This window comes from Chrysochloris asiatica, unplaced genomic scaffold (assembly GCF_000296735.1).
Source record: "Chrysochloris asiatica unplaced genomic scaffold, ChrAsi1.0 scaffold00122, whole genome shotgun sequence".
Classification (NCBI taxonomy): Eukaryota; Metazoa; Chordata; class Mammalia; order Afrosoricida; family Chrysochloridae; genus Chrysochloris; species Chrysochloris asiatica.
The window spans coordinates 4,930,758-4,948,689 of record NW_006408640.1 but is presented as its reverse complement, the minus strand read 5'-3'; the positions used below and the strand labels follow the sequence as shown (position 1 = coordinate 4,948,689).

The following is a 17,932-nucleotide window of genomic DNA, read 5'->3' as shown; positions in this document are numbered from 1 at the left end:
GGTTTTATGTCTATACTGTCTCTTTAAATTTCGGTGTCAATCTTGATACAATCCTGATATAATCAAGGCACACCTAGTGGGTTCAAACTGCTGACCTTTATTACTATTGTGCCACCAGAGCCTTTATTCATATGTGTTAAGATATACATCACAGATATTTAGGAAACACAGTTCAAGCCATAACATCTATCAAGCTTGCCATAAAGGTTTTCACTGCCTTTGGTTTATGCATAACCTTTGTTTTACATTGTTTATTTGTAAGAAAGTGTTCATTTTTTTATGTAATTACATCAGTCTTTTTATTTATCAGTTCTTAGTTTGGTATCTTATTTAAGAAGGCCTTCTTTGCTTCCAGATTAATGAAAGTATTCTATGTTTCTTAAATTTTGTTTTAATTTTACATGTACCTCTTATAACGGAAAATTAATTTTGTATTTGGTATCAGTGGAGAAAGGGATGGTGTTTAAGACCACTCTTAAAGAATGAGACTTAAATTCATAGCATTTATTGTAGGGGAAGACTTGATGTTATATATCAGGAACCTCAAAAATGACTCTTGGCTTGGATCTAAAATTCCCACTTAAAAATTTTATCTTAAATATTTGATCATGGATGTGCACAAGGATATTCATTTTAGCATTGCTTCCAATATCTAAAAATTAGAAATAGTAGGTAATAGTTTAAATAAATTAAGGATTTAATTGTAGAAAAATGTAATCACAGGGAATTATACTATAGAAAGTACATGAAGGTTAGAAAAAAATCCATCTAAGTTTTGTTTTAGATATGTAAAATCCTTTTATCTGGATGTTGGGATTATGGGAAATATATTTTCTGCATGGTATTTTTTGTGTGTGTTTTCATGTTTCATTAGTAAGCATGAAGCTTTTTTATTACAAAAGTAATTAAAACAATAAATTTAGTTATAATAAGTATTAAGTCCAGAAAATATTGTGTCAGCTAAACAAGTGAAAACCCTGAAACCTGAGGATTTTTATAAAATTGCTGCTGTTCTTAGCTATTTGGTTTCAGTAGTTTCTTCTTCACTTGTTTTTTTCTTTTGCACCTGTGCATTTAGTATTGATATGGTACATATAGCTATGCTCATGATTCAAGCAAACATATACCTTGAATTAGTGTAAGTGAACTATATTTAAATTAATATCTCACTGTAGGTTGGACACCACTGCATGAAGCTTGCAATGTTGGGTATTATGATGTTGCTAAGATACTTATAGCAGCTGGAGCAGATGTTAACACACAAGGATTAGATGATGATACTCCACTTCATGATTCTGCTAGTAGTGGGCACAGAGATGTAAGTATAATAGGAAAATCAATAACATCTATTTCATTTTCATTTGTCTCATTATTTTCTAATTTCTTTTTAATTCTTCCATAGTTCATACTTTGACCCATTTGTTGTTGAATTTCCACATATTTATGAAATTTCCTTATTTGCCTTTTGTTACTGATTTCTGGTTTGATTTCATTGTGGTTGGAGAACATACTTTGTATGATTTCAGTCTTTTAAAATTAACTGTAATCTGGCATTTGGTCTATCCTGAAAAATTATCCATGCGCATAGAGGAAGAATGTGTATTTTGATATTGCTGAGTGGAGTATTCTGCCTGCATTAAATATACTTGGTTAGAGCCATCGAGTCAATTCCTATTCAGAGCATCCCTATGAAAACAGAATGAAACCTGCCCAGTCCTACTCATTTCTCTCAATCATTGCTATCTATGAGCCTGTTGTTGCAGACACTGTCATTCCATCTCATTGAGGGTCTCCCACTTTTTACTGACCCTCTACTTTACCAAGCATAATGTCCTCCAGGGACGGGTCCTTCCTGATAACATGTCCAAAGTACATGAGATAGAATCTTGTCATTTTTACTTCTAAGTAGCATTCTGACTATGCTTCATCAGGACAGAGTTGTTCTTCTAGAAGTCCATGGTATATTCTGTATTTTTCATCAATACCATTAATTCATGTATTTCAGCTTTTCTTCAGTCTTCTTTATTCATTTACAGCTTCAACATACACATGAAGCAATTAAATATACCATGATTTCTTACTACTGTGCTACAACAGAAATATGGCAAGTGAATGGCTTTAACAAGCAAATTTATTTTTTCATAGTTTGTTATTAGGTGTCGTGGAGTCGATTCCGACACACAACGAGCTTTGCCCAACAGAACAAAATACACTACCTGGTCCTACACCATCCTCTCAATTGTTGTTAAGCCTGAGCCCATTGCTGCTCCACTGTGCCCAGTCCATCTTGTTGGGGGTCTTCCCCTTTTGCACTTTACCTAGGATGATTAAAGATACTGATCCTTCCTGATAATATGTCAGAGATATGAGAGGCTAAGTATGAGAGATGAAGTCTCACCATTCTGGCTTCTAAGACTCATTCTGGTTGTTCTTCTTCCAACATAGATTTGTTTGTTCTTCTGGAAATCTGTGATGCTTTCAATATTTTTTTCCAACACCATAACTCAAATGCATCAATTCTTATATAGTCTTCATAGTTTAGGAGGCTAGAAGTCTGAATTCAGCATGCCAACTATAGGGGAAGACCTGATCTCTATTGGTTCTAGGGGTAGGCTTGCTGTGCATTGCTGCCTTTTAACATCTCAGCATGGTTTCAGTATGTTTGAGGATTAACCTAAGGTGAAAGCATAGGGTCTCAGGTATTTTTTGCACCTGCATTTTGCCCTGAGCACGTATGTGGTTTTCTTAATTCCTATACAAGCTTTTGAAGATTCTAATTTTTGGAATAAAGTCTCACTCTGACATCTTTTCCAACTTGAAGCATTGTGTGCTCCTGTCATATTTAGTGTTAGGCAAGCAAAGGCAATCACAGCCTTTTCGGTACTGCTCACCACTTCCCCTTGTTCCATGTGAGCTCTGACATAGGCCAAGGTAAAAGGGATGCTCTGTTTCATTGCTTCAGGGAACTTCAGAGAGGTCAGAGTAGAGATAAAACATAATTTACTAGCCAAGTCTGCCTGCTCAGTTTCATTAGCCAGACATCTTATCCTCTCGCTAAGAGTACAATCTGTAGTCCACCACTAGGCCAGAGGGATACAGGCAGTAGAAATACATTTTCCTACTGATTAATAGTCACCTTGCTCTTGAGTCAGCATTCTCTTGATCACTACATTCCTGTCATTTTCAGAGTTCTTACAGAATTGAGTTTACCAATTTCTGATTGTTTACCTGGGTAATTGTTTACCTAGGTGCTACACAAGACTGGTTGTTTACCTAGGTGCTGCACATGACCTCTTTAAAGTGTTGAAGAGCAAAGATGTCAGTTTGACGACTAAGGTGCACCTGATTCAAGTCATGGTATTTTCAATTGCCTCATATTTATGTGAAAGTTGGACAGTGAATAATTATGACCGCAGAAGAATTGATGCATTTGACTTAACGGTGTTGGAGGAGAATATTCAAAATACCATGGACTGCCAAAAGAACAAACAGATCTGTGTTGGAAGAAGTACAGTCATAGTGCTCCTTGGAAGCCAAGATGGGCCAGACTTCGTCTCTCATATTTCAGACATATTGTCAGGAGGGGCCAGTCACTAAAGAAGGATATCCAGTTTGGTAAGGTGGAGGATCAGAGAATTAGAGGAAGACCCCTAGAAAGATGGATTGGCACAGTGGCAGCATCAGTGGGCTCAAACGTAGCAATGATTGTGAGGTTGGCCCAAGACTGGGCAGTGTTCTATTGTGCATAATGTCATTATGAGTTGGTACAACAACAACACCTAGGTGATTGGGGATGAGACTGGGGGATCAAGAAGAGGGGTGCAGGCATGGAAGTGTGAAATTGCGTGTACCTCCATCTTCCAAGAAGTCCTGGTGTTGTTTTCTGTTATTGACTTCTTGAACCACTTGACACATAAGAAGTGCTCAATAATGCATATGTAAGTGAATGGACAGACGGATGAATGGATAAGTAACTGAATATGGAGAGTGCCAAAGATTTAATCTGTAAAGCCTGATAACGTATAGGGTACGTTTCCCTTTCCTCTGAATTTATTATTGTAAATACTGGAATCTTTTATTTTTTGGAAGCATTATTGATAATCTATAAAAGTTTAATGGTTCTGTTTAAATATACAAAGGCCTACAGGTATAGAAATATAATTTTAAAGAGTTACACCTTGTGACTAAGACATACTTCGAGTAGAAGTTTCTAAATAAGCACATGTTGTTGTTAAGTGTGTTGAATCAGTTATTACTCATAGTGATCCTATAAAACACCATAACTCAAATGCATCAATTCTTCTATAGTCTTCATATTTTAGAATATTAGAAGTCCGAAATTAGGGTACCAAAAGCTGAGCTTTGAGCGCATGCATTTAGAGAGACTCAAATAGTATTTCCAGTGTGTTTAAAGACAGAGACTGGCATGCTATTTTAACAAGAGGAAACCTTTGCTGTTCCTCCTACCAACATGCCTAGCATGGTAAGCATTCACTGTTCAAGTTCTTTTGACACTATCTCAGTTCTGTGACTTGTGCCACGGAGGATGAGGGAAGTGATTGTTGTTGTTGTTGTTGTTGTTAGGTGCCATCGAGTTGGTACCGACCCATAGCAACCTTATTCACAGCAGAACGAAACATTGCCCGATCCTGGGCCATCCTCACTACTGTTGAGTCCATTGATGTTGCCACTTGGCCAGTCCATCTCATTGGGGGTCTTCCTCTTTTTCTCTGACACTCTACCTTATCAAACATGAAATCCTATTCCAGTGACTGGTCCCTTTTGACAATATGTCTGAAGCATGAGAGACTTGGCCTCCAAATAGCATTCTGGCTTCACATCTTCCAAAATGGATCTATTTGTTCTTTTGGCAGCCCATGGCACTTTGAATATTCTTCTCCAACACCATAACTCAAAAGCATCAATTCTTCTACAGTCTTCCTTATTCACTGTCCAGCTTTCACATGCATATGAGGTTATTGAAAACTTCATGGCTTGGGTCAGGCGAACATTAGTCCTCAAGCTTATATCTTTGCTCTTCAATGCTTTAAAAAGGTCTTGTGCAGCAGATTTGCCTAATGCAATACATCACCTGATTTCTTAACTGCTGCTTCCATGATAGTTGATCCAAGAAGAATGAAGTCCTTGACAACTTCAATCTTTTCTCCATTGATAAGAATGTTGTTTATTTTATTGGTCAAGTGGTGAGGATTTTTGTTTTCTTTACATTGAGATGTAATCCATACCGAAGGCTGTGCTCTTTGATCTTCAGTAAATGTTTCAAGTCCTCTTCACTTTCAGTAACCAAGGTTGTATCATCTGCATATCACAGGTTGTTAATGAAATTAACAATCCTCCAATCCTGATGCCACGTTTTTCTTTATATAACCCAGCTTCTTGGATTATTTGCTCAGCAAACAGGTTGAATAAGTATGGTGAAAGAATACAACCTTGTTGCACACCTTTCTTAATTTAAACTATCCAGTGTTCCCATGTTCTGTTCGAACAGCTGCTTCTTGGTCCAGGTACAGATTCCTCATGAACACAATTAAGTGTTCGGGAATACTCATACTTCGCAGTGTTGTCCATAACTTGTCATGATCCACACAATAGAAAGCCTTTGCATAGTCAGTAAAGCTCAGGTAAACATCTTTTTGGTATTCTCTGCTTTCAATCAAGATCCATCTGACATCAGCAATGATAGCCCTCATTCCTTGTCCTCTTTTGAATCCAGCTTGAACCTCTGCTAGTTCTCTTTTAATGTATGATTATACCCACTTCTGTATTACCTTTAGCAAAACTTTATTCATTATGGGATATCAAAAAGATTGATGATTTCCCCATTCTGTTGTGTCACCTCTCTTTGGAATGGCACAAATACTATCTCTTCCAATCTCGGCCAGATATTTGTCTTCCAAATTTCTTGGCAGAGATGAGTGAGTACTTCCTGTGCCACCTCACTTTCTTGAAAGATTTCAATTTTTTTCCATCAAGTCCTGGTGCCTTGTTCTTTGCCCATTCCTTCGATGCACCTTGGACTTCATCCCTGCGTGTCATTGGCTCTTGATCATATGCTATCTCTTGAAATGGTTGAACATTAACCATTTCCTTTTTGTACAGTGACTGTGTGTATTCCTTCCACCTTCTCTTGATGCTTTCAGCATTATTCAATAATTGCTCAGAGAATCTTTCAATAACGAAAGTCGAGGATTGATTTTTTTCTTCAGTTGTCCCAGCTTGAGAAATGCTGAGCATGTTCTTCATTTTTGGTTTTCTGATTCCAGATTTTTGCACATTTTGTTGTAATATTTGGCTTTATCTTCTTGAGCTGATCTTTAAAATTTCCTGTTCAGCTCTTGTACCTCCTCATTTTTTCCATTTGCTTTGGCATCTCTGTGCTGGAGAGCAAGTTTCAGTGTCTCTTTTGACATCCATTTTGACCTTTCCTTCTTTCTTGTCTTCTCAATGACTTTTGCTTTCTTCCTTTATGATGTTCTTGATGTCATCCCACAGCTCTTCTGCTCTTCAGTCTTTAGTGTTTAATGTATCAAGTCTGTTCTTCAGATGATCTCTAAATTCATGTGGGATATATTCAAGGTCATATTTTGTCTCTCGTGGACTTGTTTTCATTTTCTTCAGCTTTAGTTTGAATTTGCATATGAGTAATTGATGGTCTGTCCCACAGTCTACCCCTGGCGTTGTTTGGACTGATGATATGGAGCTTTTCCATCATCTCTTTCCACAGACGATGAGGAAAATGATAGTCACCCAAAACTCCCATACCATATATTCTGATTCTTTAGGATTTCTTTTAGTCAGTAGTAGTTATGAAAACTTTACCCATAAGACATACCTAATATGGAGTAAGTAGAAAAATAGCAATTCTGTTACTGTTGTTGTTAAGCGCTGTTGCGTTAAGTTCTCTATTGGGTTTCCGAGAAGTGGTTGGATGGGTCTAAATACCAACCTTGCAGTTAGACATCCAGTGCTTATCCTATAGCACTACACCAGGAAAGGTCTAAATTATTTGGAATGAGGAACAAAACTTATATTATTACAGGATACTTTCAATTTGTTGTTACAATCAGGAATGGTTGTGCCTCTCATAAGCAACTAATTTGTTTTTATCTTTTCAGTCCTAACTAATAATTGTTGGGTCTTGTTTTTGTTTTTTGATCTTAGTGTTGGCTCCTAGAAATCTAAGTTCTTAATTTTAGGCCCTAATATTTTGCACTCATCTTTTATATATTTTTATACCAGCCTTAACTGATATAAAAAGGAGTTCTTCTATGGTGCTATAGGATAAGCACTAGACTGGTAACCGTGTGGTTGGTGGTTCAAACCCACCAGTTGCTTCTTGGAAACCCTATGTAGAATTACTATGAGTTAGAACTGATTCAAGGGCAGTTGACAGCAACAACATACTAACCATATTCTTAGTTCTAAGGAGTCCCAATAGAATAGCAGAAATGAGGTGGACTGCTGACCACAAGGACAGTAGAGCTCTGCTCTACCATCCCCTCCCTCCTTGCAACACCCTCCTTACCCCCCAATCAACAAAGTTTGTTTTTGTTTTTTTTACTTTTACTATGGGTATCTTTTCTTAAGCTTTTACAATAATGTTATTTTGTAGTATTTGTCTTTTTTGTGACTGACTAATTTCACTCAGCATAATGTCCTTAAAGTTCATCCATGTTATGTGGTGGCTTATAGCTTCCTTGTTGTTCTTCAAGGTAGCATAATATTCCATTGTGTATATATACCAAAGTTTGTTTATCCATTCTTCCATTGAAGGGCACTTAGGCTGTCTCCATCTTTTTGCTATTGTGAATAGATCACCACCATTCTTAATTTTATTTTATATGTTACGGTTTTCATCAAGTCAGTTGTAACTCATGGCAACCTCATGTCTGAAGATGAAAGGAATACACAGAGTCACTGTACCAAAAGGAAATGGTCGATGTTCAACTGTTTTCAAGAGATGTAGCATCAAGAGCCATTGATACTGAAAGAAGAAGTCCATTGTGCATTGAAGGAATTGGCAAAGAACAAAGCTCCAGGAATTGATGTAATAAAAATTGAAATCTTTCAACAAAGTGAGTATGGGAGGCACTCACTCATCTATGCCAAGAAATTTGGAAGACAACTATCTGGCCACCTGATTGTAAGAGATCCCATTCCAAAGAGAGGTGACCCATTCCAAAGAGAGGTGACCCAACGGAATACGGAAATCATCAGATAATATCTTTGATACTCCATGTGAATCAAATTTTACTAAAAATCATTCAGAAACAGCTGCAACCATACATTGACAGAGAACTTTCAGAGGTTCAATCCGGATTCAAAAGAGGACATGGAATGAGGGCTGTCATTGCTAATGTCAGATGGATCTTGGCTGAAAGCAGACAATACCAAAAAGATGTTTACCTGAGCTTTATTGACTACACAAAGGCTTTCAATTGTGTGGATCACGAGAAGCTATGAAGAACATTGTGAAGTATGAGTATTCCAGAACACTTAATCGTGCTCTTGCGGAACATAGACCTCATAAGAACAATAGGCAGTTGTTCAAACAGAACACGGGAACACTGTATGGTATAAAATTAGGAGAAGTGTGCTACAGGGTTATATTCTTTCCACATACTTATTTAAGCTGTATGCTGAACAAATTATCTGAAAAGCTGGGTTATATGAAGAAAAACATGGCATCAGGATTGGAGGCAGATTCATTAACAACCTGCGGTGTACAGATGATACAACCTTGCTTGCTGAATGTGAGGAAAACTTAAAATACTGGTGAAGATCAAAGAGCACAGCCTTTGGTATAGATTATATCTATACCAAAGAAAACAAAAATCCTCAATACTGGACCATTAAACAACATCCATATCAATGGAGAAGATTGAAGTTGTCAAAGACTTCATTTTGCTCAGATCAACCATCAACTTCCATGGAAGCAGCAGTCAGGAAATCAAATGATGTATTTCATTAGGCAAATCTGCTGCACAAGACCTCTTTAAAGTGTTGAAGAGAAAAGATGTCAGCTTGAGGACTAAGGTTCGCCTGACCCAAGCTATGGTATTTTCAGTAACCTCATATGCACTTAACAACAACAACAACAACATATGTATGTGATATTTGGATAGTGAATAAGGAAAACCGTAGAAGAATTGATGCATTTGAGTTATGGTTTTGGAGGACAATATTGAAAGTACCATGGTTGCCAAAAGAACAAACAGATCTTTGTTGAAATAAGTGCAACCAGAAGGCTCCTTGGAGGCCAGGATGGCCAGACTTTGTCTTCATGCTTAGGACATATTGTCAGGATGGACTAGTTACTGAAGAAAGATAGCATGTTTGTTTAAGTGGAGGGTCAGAGAAAAAGAGGAAGTCCCTCAGTGAGATGGATTGGGAAAGTGGTAGCATCAATGGGCTTAAGTGTGGCAGCAATTGTTAGGTTGGCCCAGGACCTGACAGTGTTTCACTTTGTTGTTCATAGGATTGCTATAATTCTGTACTGACTTGATGGCACCTAACAACAACATCCCCAAAAACAAACTAATGCCTGTGATATCAATCTTTGTGTTTTCTATTTCATTTTTGATGATTTCCAATTTCTCTAGGCAGCTTTTCCCTAGTCCTATTTTGAGTTCCTTTCAACCTGAGAGCCTCAATTTTCAGCATTATGTCAGACAGGTTTCCACTGCTGTTCTTAAGGTTTTCAGTGGCTCATTTTTCAGAAATGGATCTATCCCTTTCTTCTTCTTGTTGTTAGGTGCCATAAAGTTGTTTCCGACACAGACAAACCCTGTGTAGATGGGGTTTCTGAGGCTGCAGATCTTTACAGGAGTAGAAAGCCTCATCTTTCTCCCAAGTAATTGCTGATGGGGTTGAACTGCTGACCTTTGGTTGACAGTCTAGTGCTTATCCTATAGTGCGACTAGCATTCATCTCATAGCTTAGGAGGTGAAAAGTCCAAATTCAGAGTGCTGGCTATAGAAGGCTTTCTTTATGTGCTGACCCTGGGGAAAGGTCTCCTTTCAGCACCTGGAAGCCTAGCATTATCCTTCATAGTCTGTCTTAAGGAGCTCTGGTATCGTAGTGGTTATGAATCGGGCTGCTAACCTCGAGGTCAGTAGTTTGAAACTACCAGCTGTTCTATGGGAGAAGGATGAGACTTTCTGCTCCCGTGAAGATTTACAGCCTCATAAAAACCCTATACAGGGTTGCTATGAGTCAGAACCATTTCTACAGCACATAACCACCACCGCCAGTCTGTCTTAGTCTGGAAGCTCTGCTAAAACCTGTTCACCACAGTTTACCCTACTGGTGTATGCTATACCGATGGCAAAACTTGCAGCATCATAGCAGGATGCAAGACACCACAGTATGACAAACTGTAAGGATTAGTATAAGCACTTAACTACATGAATATTGAGACTCCAGTCCCTTTGCCATATTTATCAGCTAGAATTCTGTCTGTCAGAATTATATTTTCTGGCATGAAGCTAAAGATTTTTACTAAAGGGAATTGAATCATTCAAGAGAGGAGTACTTCAATGAAATGGCCCTGCCAGATTACATTAGCATCTAATATGGTCATGGAAATGAAAAATGGAGTACAAATGTTAAAGTTGAGGAAATCTCCCAGAAACCAGAAGATAAAAAATCAAGAGGACCAGAAAATTAGAGAAAAGTTAAAATCAGTTCAGGCAATCCAGCATTAACTATAGAGTATATGAAACACCAAACAGTGAAAATAAAGAACATTTAAAAATAAATAATAAAAAATATTCTCTGTACTGCAGGAAGTTTGGTTTTCACATTAAAAAGACAATTGAATATGTAGCACAGTAGATGTAAAAAAGACTGAAACCCAGAGTACATTATTGGAGAATTTTAGGGAAAATGGAGCAAAGAATGATACTAGGACTTTCAATAACACTAGAAAATAATTGAATGTTGCCTTCAAAGCTTGAGAGTAATTTCTTCTCTTGAATTCTATATGTAGGCAAACTATTAAGGGAACATGAAATATAAATATTTTTGACATTCAGAAGTCTCAAATATTAGTCATTCTCAGGAGTTACTTAAAATTGGTAATTTAACAAAATGAAGGAGTAAAGCAAAAAGATATGATCTACAGGATTAACACACAATTTAAATGAATTATATTTCTGGACTATGGATCATAACAAACTGTGGATAACATTGTAAAGAATGGATTTTCCATAACACTTAATTGTACTCCTTAGAAACTTGTACATAGACCAAGAAGCAGTTGCTCAAACAGAACAAGGGAATATCAGTAATTTAAAACCAGGTGTATGTCAGGGTTGTATTCTTTCAGCATATTTACTCAATCTGTAGGCTGAGAAATTATCCAAGAAATGGAATTATATGAAGAGGAATGTGGATCAAGATTGGAGGAAGACTCATTAACAACTCAAGATATGCAGATGATTCAGCCTTGCTTGCTAAAAGCGACAAGAACTTAAAATACTTCCTGATGAAGATCGGAGAGCATATAACTTTCAGTATAGATTGCACCACAATGTAAAGAAAGCAAAAATCCTTACAACTGGACCAACGAGATGGACTGACACAGTGGCAGCAACAATGGGCTCAAATATAACAATTACAAGGATGACACTGGACCAGGCAGTGTTTCATTCTCTTGTGCATGTTATTGTTGTTGTTAGGTGTTATCGAGTCAGCACTAACTCATAGCGACCCTATGCACAGCAGAACAAAACACTGCCGGATCCTGGGCCAACTTCACTACTGTTGCCATGCTTGAGTCTATCGATGCTGCCACTTGGCCAATCCATCTTGTTGGGGGTATTCCTCTTAATTGTGTTCATGAGGAATCTGTACCTGGACCAAGAGGCTCTTGTGCATAGGGTTGCTATAAATCAGAACCAACTCAACAGCTCCTGATAACAATTAATATTTCTCAAATGATAGTTTATAGGGAGATGCCAAGATGACACCTGGGCAGCATTCTTCTTGTTGTGTGCCATCAAGTTGGTTCTGACTCATAACGGTTCTGACTCTTAGGGTTTCTGAGAGTGACTGATAATAGGTTTGAGCTGTCAGCCTTTCGGTAAGCAGTCCAGTGCTTATTGTACAGCAATCTAGAACAAATCAGAAGGGATTTAACTAAGAGCTTATCATACAGCAATCTAGAGCAAATCAGAAGGGATTTGACTGAGTTTCTGTAAGAAGAGAAAATTGATAGTACAAGGGGAATTCTAAAATTTTGTGAAGAAATTCCATTATCTTTTAATTCTGTTTTTCCACAAACTTTATGAGGCCCACTCATATATTGAAATGATCAGTTATAGCCAGCCAAGTTTGGGGAAGAAAGCTTTTGCTCCCACAAAGTTTTACAACCTCAGAAACATTATACATAGTTGCTGTAAGTCGGAACTGAATTAACAACACTAAACTACAAACAACATGGAAAAATTAAGCAAATGAAAAATCAAATAATTAACTGTAGGAAAAGGACTGGACTGCTAACGGAAAGGTCAGTGATTCAAACCCTACAGCTAGTCCTTGGAAACTCTGTAACAGTGTTGCTATGAGTTGGAACTGACTCAACAGCATTTAACAACAACACTACCACCTCTGGGGTAGAAGGTTTGGAAGTTGTAATCATAACGTGCTAACTTGCCTCAACTTTTATGTATAATGTGTTATTGTTAAGTGCCGTCGAATCGGTTCTGACCCATAGCGACCCTATGGGTTTCCAAGGAGTAGCTGGTGAGCTTGAACTGCCAACCTTGCAGTTCAAACGGCTTTGCAGTCTGGCGCATTAACCCACAACACCACACCAAGACTCCATGTATAATGTAAGCAGTGTATATTGATCCTACCTAAAATACAATATAATTATATTGGGAAGACAGGAGTAAGGGACATTGAGGCAGAGAGCAAGGTGGGGAGGTGTAATTGTTGGAGACCTGACTCCATTGTGAGAGTTCAAGTTTCAAAATACAAAAGAAGCAAACTAAGTATGTAATTTATATATATGGAGATAAGTATCATGAATACTTACTCTTTATAAGTAGCTTTTAAGAAGCTAGTTGACCTTTTTGATTAGTAAAACACAGCCCAATCCTTTACCATCTTCAGTTATTATATATGAGCCCATTGTTGCTGCCACTGTGTCAGTCAATCTCAGGGGTTGTCCTCTTTTATGGCTGACCACTGTACCAAACATGATGTCCAAGAAATCCAGTTATGAAGATTTTCAGTTTCTTTACATTGAGTTGCATACTACATACTGAAAGCTGTTATCTATGATATGAGTATTTCAAGTCCTTTTCACTTCCAGCAAGCAAGGTTGTGTCATCTGCATATCTCAGGTTGTATTTTTCCATATTGGAGTATTTCTCCAATCCTTTTGCCGCCTTCCTTTTTATATATTGAGTAAATATGCTGAAAGGATATAGTCCTGGTGAACACCTTTCCTGATTTAAAACCATTCAATATTTCCTTCTGTTCTAACAACAGCCTCTTGGTTGGTCCTCAGGAGCACAATGAAGTGTCCTGGAATACCCATTCTTTGCAGTGTTATCCATAGTTTGTTATGAATGCCTTTGCACAAGCAGTAAAACACAAAGTAAACATCTTTCTGATATTCTCAGTTTTCAGCCAAGAGCCATCTGACATCAGCAATGATGTCAATTCTAGTTCTGCATCCTCTTTTGAATCAGACTTGAATGTCTGGTAACAACCATTTCTGAATTATTTTCAGCAAACGTTTGTTTGCATGTAGTATTAATAATACTATTAGATGATTTCTGCATTCTGGTGGGTATATTCTTTTCCTTGGAATAGGCACAAAATGGATTGCTACCAATCAACTGGCCAGGTAGCTGTGTTCCTCCAGTGCTGCATCAGTTTGTTGAAAGATTATAATTTGTACTCCATCAATTCTTGACACTTTGTTCTTTGCTAATGCCTTCAGTGCACCTTGCGCTTCTCCTTCAGTCCTATTGACTCTTGATTATATGCTTACTCTTGAAAAGTTTAAACATCAACCATTTCTTTTTGGTATCATGATCTTATATTTCTTCCATCTTTTGGTGCTTCCTACGTCATTCAGTATTTTGCCCATATAACCCTTCAATATTGCAACCCAAGGCTTGAACTTTTACTTTAGTTCTCTCAGCTGAGAAATGCTAAGTGTATTCTTCCCTTTGGCTTTTCTGACTACAGGTCCTTGCACATTTCAATATAAAATTTTACTTTGTCTTCTCAAGCTACCTTTTGAAATTTTCTGTTCATCTCTTTTACTTCATAATTTCTTTCAGTTGCTTTAGCTTCGCCTTGCTGAAGAGTAATTTTCAGAGTCACTTCTGATACCCATTTTGGTCTTTTCTTCTTATCTTTTTAACGACCTTTTGCTTTTTTCATGTGTGATAGTCTTGATTGTTTCTGGTCTCTAAACTCAAGTGGGATATACTCAAGATTGGAGTCCTAGTGTGGTGTTGTGGGTTAATGAGCTAGACTGCAAAATCAGTTAGAACAACAAGGTTGGCAGTTCAAGCTCACCAGTCACTCTTTGGAAACCCTATACAGGGTTACTATGGGTTGAAACCGACTCGACAGCACTTTACAACAACAATATACTCAAGTTTATATTTTGACTCTCATAGACTTTTTTTCGTTTTCTTCATCTTCAGCATTCAAGCTTCAAGCTTCCACAGTCAGCCCCTGGACTTGTTTTGTCTAATAAATTAGACTGAGCTTCTCCATGGTCTCTTCCCACATATGTAGTCAATTTGATTCTTGTGTATTCCACTTGGTGAGGTACACACGGCTAGTCACCATTTATGTTGTTGAAAAAAGGCATTTGCATTGAATCATATGATCTTCAGTATTATTTCTATCAGCAAGGCCATATTTCCCAATTACTGACACAACTTTGTTTCCAACTTTTTCATTCCAATCAATAATTATCAATGCATCCTGATTGCTTGTTTGATCAGTTTCAGACTAAAGAGGTCGGTTGAATTCTAAATTTTATCATCACTGGCTTTAGTAGTTGGTGCATAAACTTAAATAGTGGTATTAACTGGTCTTGATTATAGATGCGTGGATATTATCCTATTACAGACAGTGTTGTAGTCGAAATCTTGAAATGATCTTGATGATGAAATATGAAGCTATTCCTCTTCAATTTGTCATTTCTGGCACAGTAAACTATATCCAGTTCATTTAATCTCACTAATGCCTAGGATATCAGTCTTTATCCATTCCATTTCATTTTTGACAGCTTCAATTTTTCCTATATTCATACTTCAAACATTCCACATTAATGAATAGTATTAGCAGCTATTTCTTCTCATTTTGAGTTATGTCCCATCAGTAAATGAAGGTACTGAAAGTTTTACTCCATCCACATCATTCAAGTCAACTCTAGTTTGAGGGGCAGCTCTTCCCCAGTTATATTTTTGGTGCCTTCCAACCTTAGGGGCTCATCTTCTGTCACTTTTCCAAGACAGCATTCTGATGCTATTCATACAGTTTTCAATGACTAACCCTTCAGAAGTGGTCAGCCTCTCCGTCTTCTTAGTCTGTCTTAGTCTGTAAGTTCTGGAGAAATCTGTCCCCTCTGGGTGCCCCTGGTGGTATTTAAAGTACTGGTGGCATAGCGTCCAGCAGCACAATAACATACACGTTACCACAGTCTGACAAACTGACAGATGAGTGGTGTTTTGATAATAAGCATTTATAATTTGGTAAAATTAAAATTTTCAAAAGTGCTAATGCATTATTAGCATTTGAAATCATGTGTAATTTATTTTCTTTATACACTTTTATATTTGTTTCTAAAATGATAGTGTTTTTTTTTCTTTTACTGTCCAGAAAATTTTAGTATGAATCTTTACTATGAATCTTCATCATTCTTTGTTGTTATTTTAAGTGCTGTTGAGTTGACTCCAACTCATAATGACCCTGCATAAGAGCAGCTGGTGGGTTTGAATTACCAATTTTGTGATTCAGAGTCCAGTGCTGATCCTAGAATGCCACACCAGAAGTCCTTCATTATTATTGTTGTTGTTGTTAAGTGCCGTGGAGTCGATTACGACCCAATAAGATACCTTAATTTGTTAGAAATTCCTTATTACAGCATCTTGTTAAAAATCACTTCTTTAAAGGTGAATGCAATTTATATTTATTTTCTATTATTAACCAAAATATTCTTTAAACAGAGTCCTGGTGTGGCACTGTAGGTTAATATGCTGGATTGCAAAGTTGGTTAGATTCTCAAGGTCAGTTGTTCTAGCTCAACAGCTGCTGCCTGGAAACCCTATACAGTGTCACTAAGGGTCAGAACTGACTCGACAGCACTTAATAACAGTAACAACAATTCCTTAAACAGACAGACATGGTACATTTTCTAAACATAAGAAAACACAATGTTCATGTGTTGATAATATGTAAATTAATAAAGACTTGACCATGTGAAGCTTAGAATACTTATAGTATGGAGTAAGTGGGAAAACTGTTACTAAATTACAATACAGGGTTACATCTGCTGTAATATAAGTAAGGACATGATACAGTATGAACTCAGCGACCACACTGGTCAGTTCAGCCTGGAAAAGTTGCATTAAAGGAGATGGTTCTTGGCCTAGGTCTTCAAAACTGAGTGTATGGTTATCAAGCCCGATATCTTTGCAAAGAATATACCACTTAAAGTGAACAGCATGAAATGAATAAAGTATGGAAAGATGAATTCATATGATAATGGTATTATAAATGTAAATAACATGTAATGTTTAAAGAGGGCTGCATCTGGGAAATGAGCAGAAACTGGTTCATGGAATTACTGTATGACTAAGAAGTTTGAATTCCATCTTCAACTTTACAGGGTAACTATATCAACATTTAAGAGCTTTATGAATTACCATTTGTAATTCATAAAGGTAATTACACAATGGTAATTGAATATCTTTTGACTAAATTAACAAAGCTTTTTTGAACAAAATTGCATTACTTTACAACACTTATAAACATTTGTAGAAGACAACTCATTCAAGCTTCAGATTAGTTTCCCAGACATCCTCAGAAAACAAGTAAGAACTAATTTAATAGGCATTAGAGGCAGTAAAGGTTTAACCCTAGACAAGATAAGACTTGGATTCTCAATATATGCGGGTGAGTCAGAAATTATCTGCACTCTGTTATATTAAAATGCCTGCGCATGTCCACAGCTGATCTGTTGAATAGATGAGTTACAGTGAAGTATGTGGCAAATCATTTGCAAATCAGCCATGGTTCTGCCTATGAAATAAGCTACAACAGACTTGGGTTTCATAAAGTTTGTGCAAGATGCATACCAAAACAACTCATGAGAGAGCATAAACAAAAGCATTTGGACATCTGTAAACAAAATTTATACCGATATTCAAAGGAAGCATGGATTCATCACTACGAGCCTGAGAGTAAACAGCAGAGTATGGAATGGAAACATCTTCAGTCACCAACCAGGAAAAAGTTCAAAAGTCAACCATCAGCTGGAAGATTGATGCTTACTGTTTTCTGGGATTTTCAAGGGCCAGTATTGGAACACTATCAGGAAAAAGGTTCAGTAATCAGCAGTGCTCATTACAAAGAGAATGATCACTGAAGAGCTGAAGCCTAAACATAGGAATGCTATCCAAGGGCATCCTGATCTTGCATGACAATGCACATCAGAACACCTCTGCCCACACTGTTAACACTCTGCAAAAACTTTGTTTTGAAGTGTTAAAGCATCCTTCTTAATAGTCCTGATCTTGCTCCCTTGGACATTCACCTGTTTAGTCCTCTGAAAGCAGTCCTTCAAGGAGGAAGATTCACCTCTGAGGAAGAAGTGAAGACAGCGGTGCATTCATGGCTTGCTGCTCAGCCCAAACCTTTTTTTTTTTTT

At 37.3% G+C, this 17,932-nt stretch overlaps 1 protein-coding gene across 2 annotated transcripts in view; it reads left to right on the top strand.

Moving 5' to 3' along the window:
• ANKRD12 (ankyrin repeat domain 12) overlaps positions 1–17,932 on the top strand; it is a 234,638-nt gene that overhangs the window by 103,634 nt on the left and 113,072 nt on the right. For both annotated transcript variants that reach the window (XM_006868700.1, XM_006868699.1), the window contains one exon: positions 1,176–1,318. In XM_006868700.1, the coding sequence (XP_006868762.1) occupies positions 1,176–1,318 (143 nt within the window). The remainder of the gene's footprint in view (positions 1–1,175; positions 1,319–17,932) is intronic.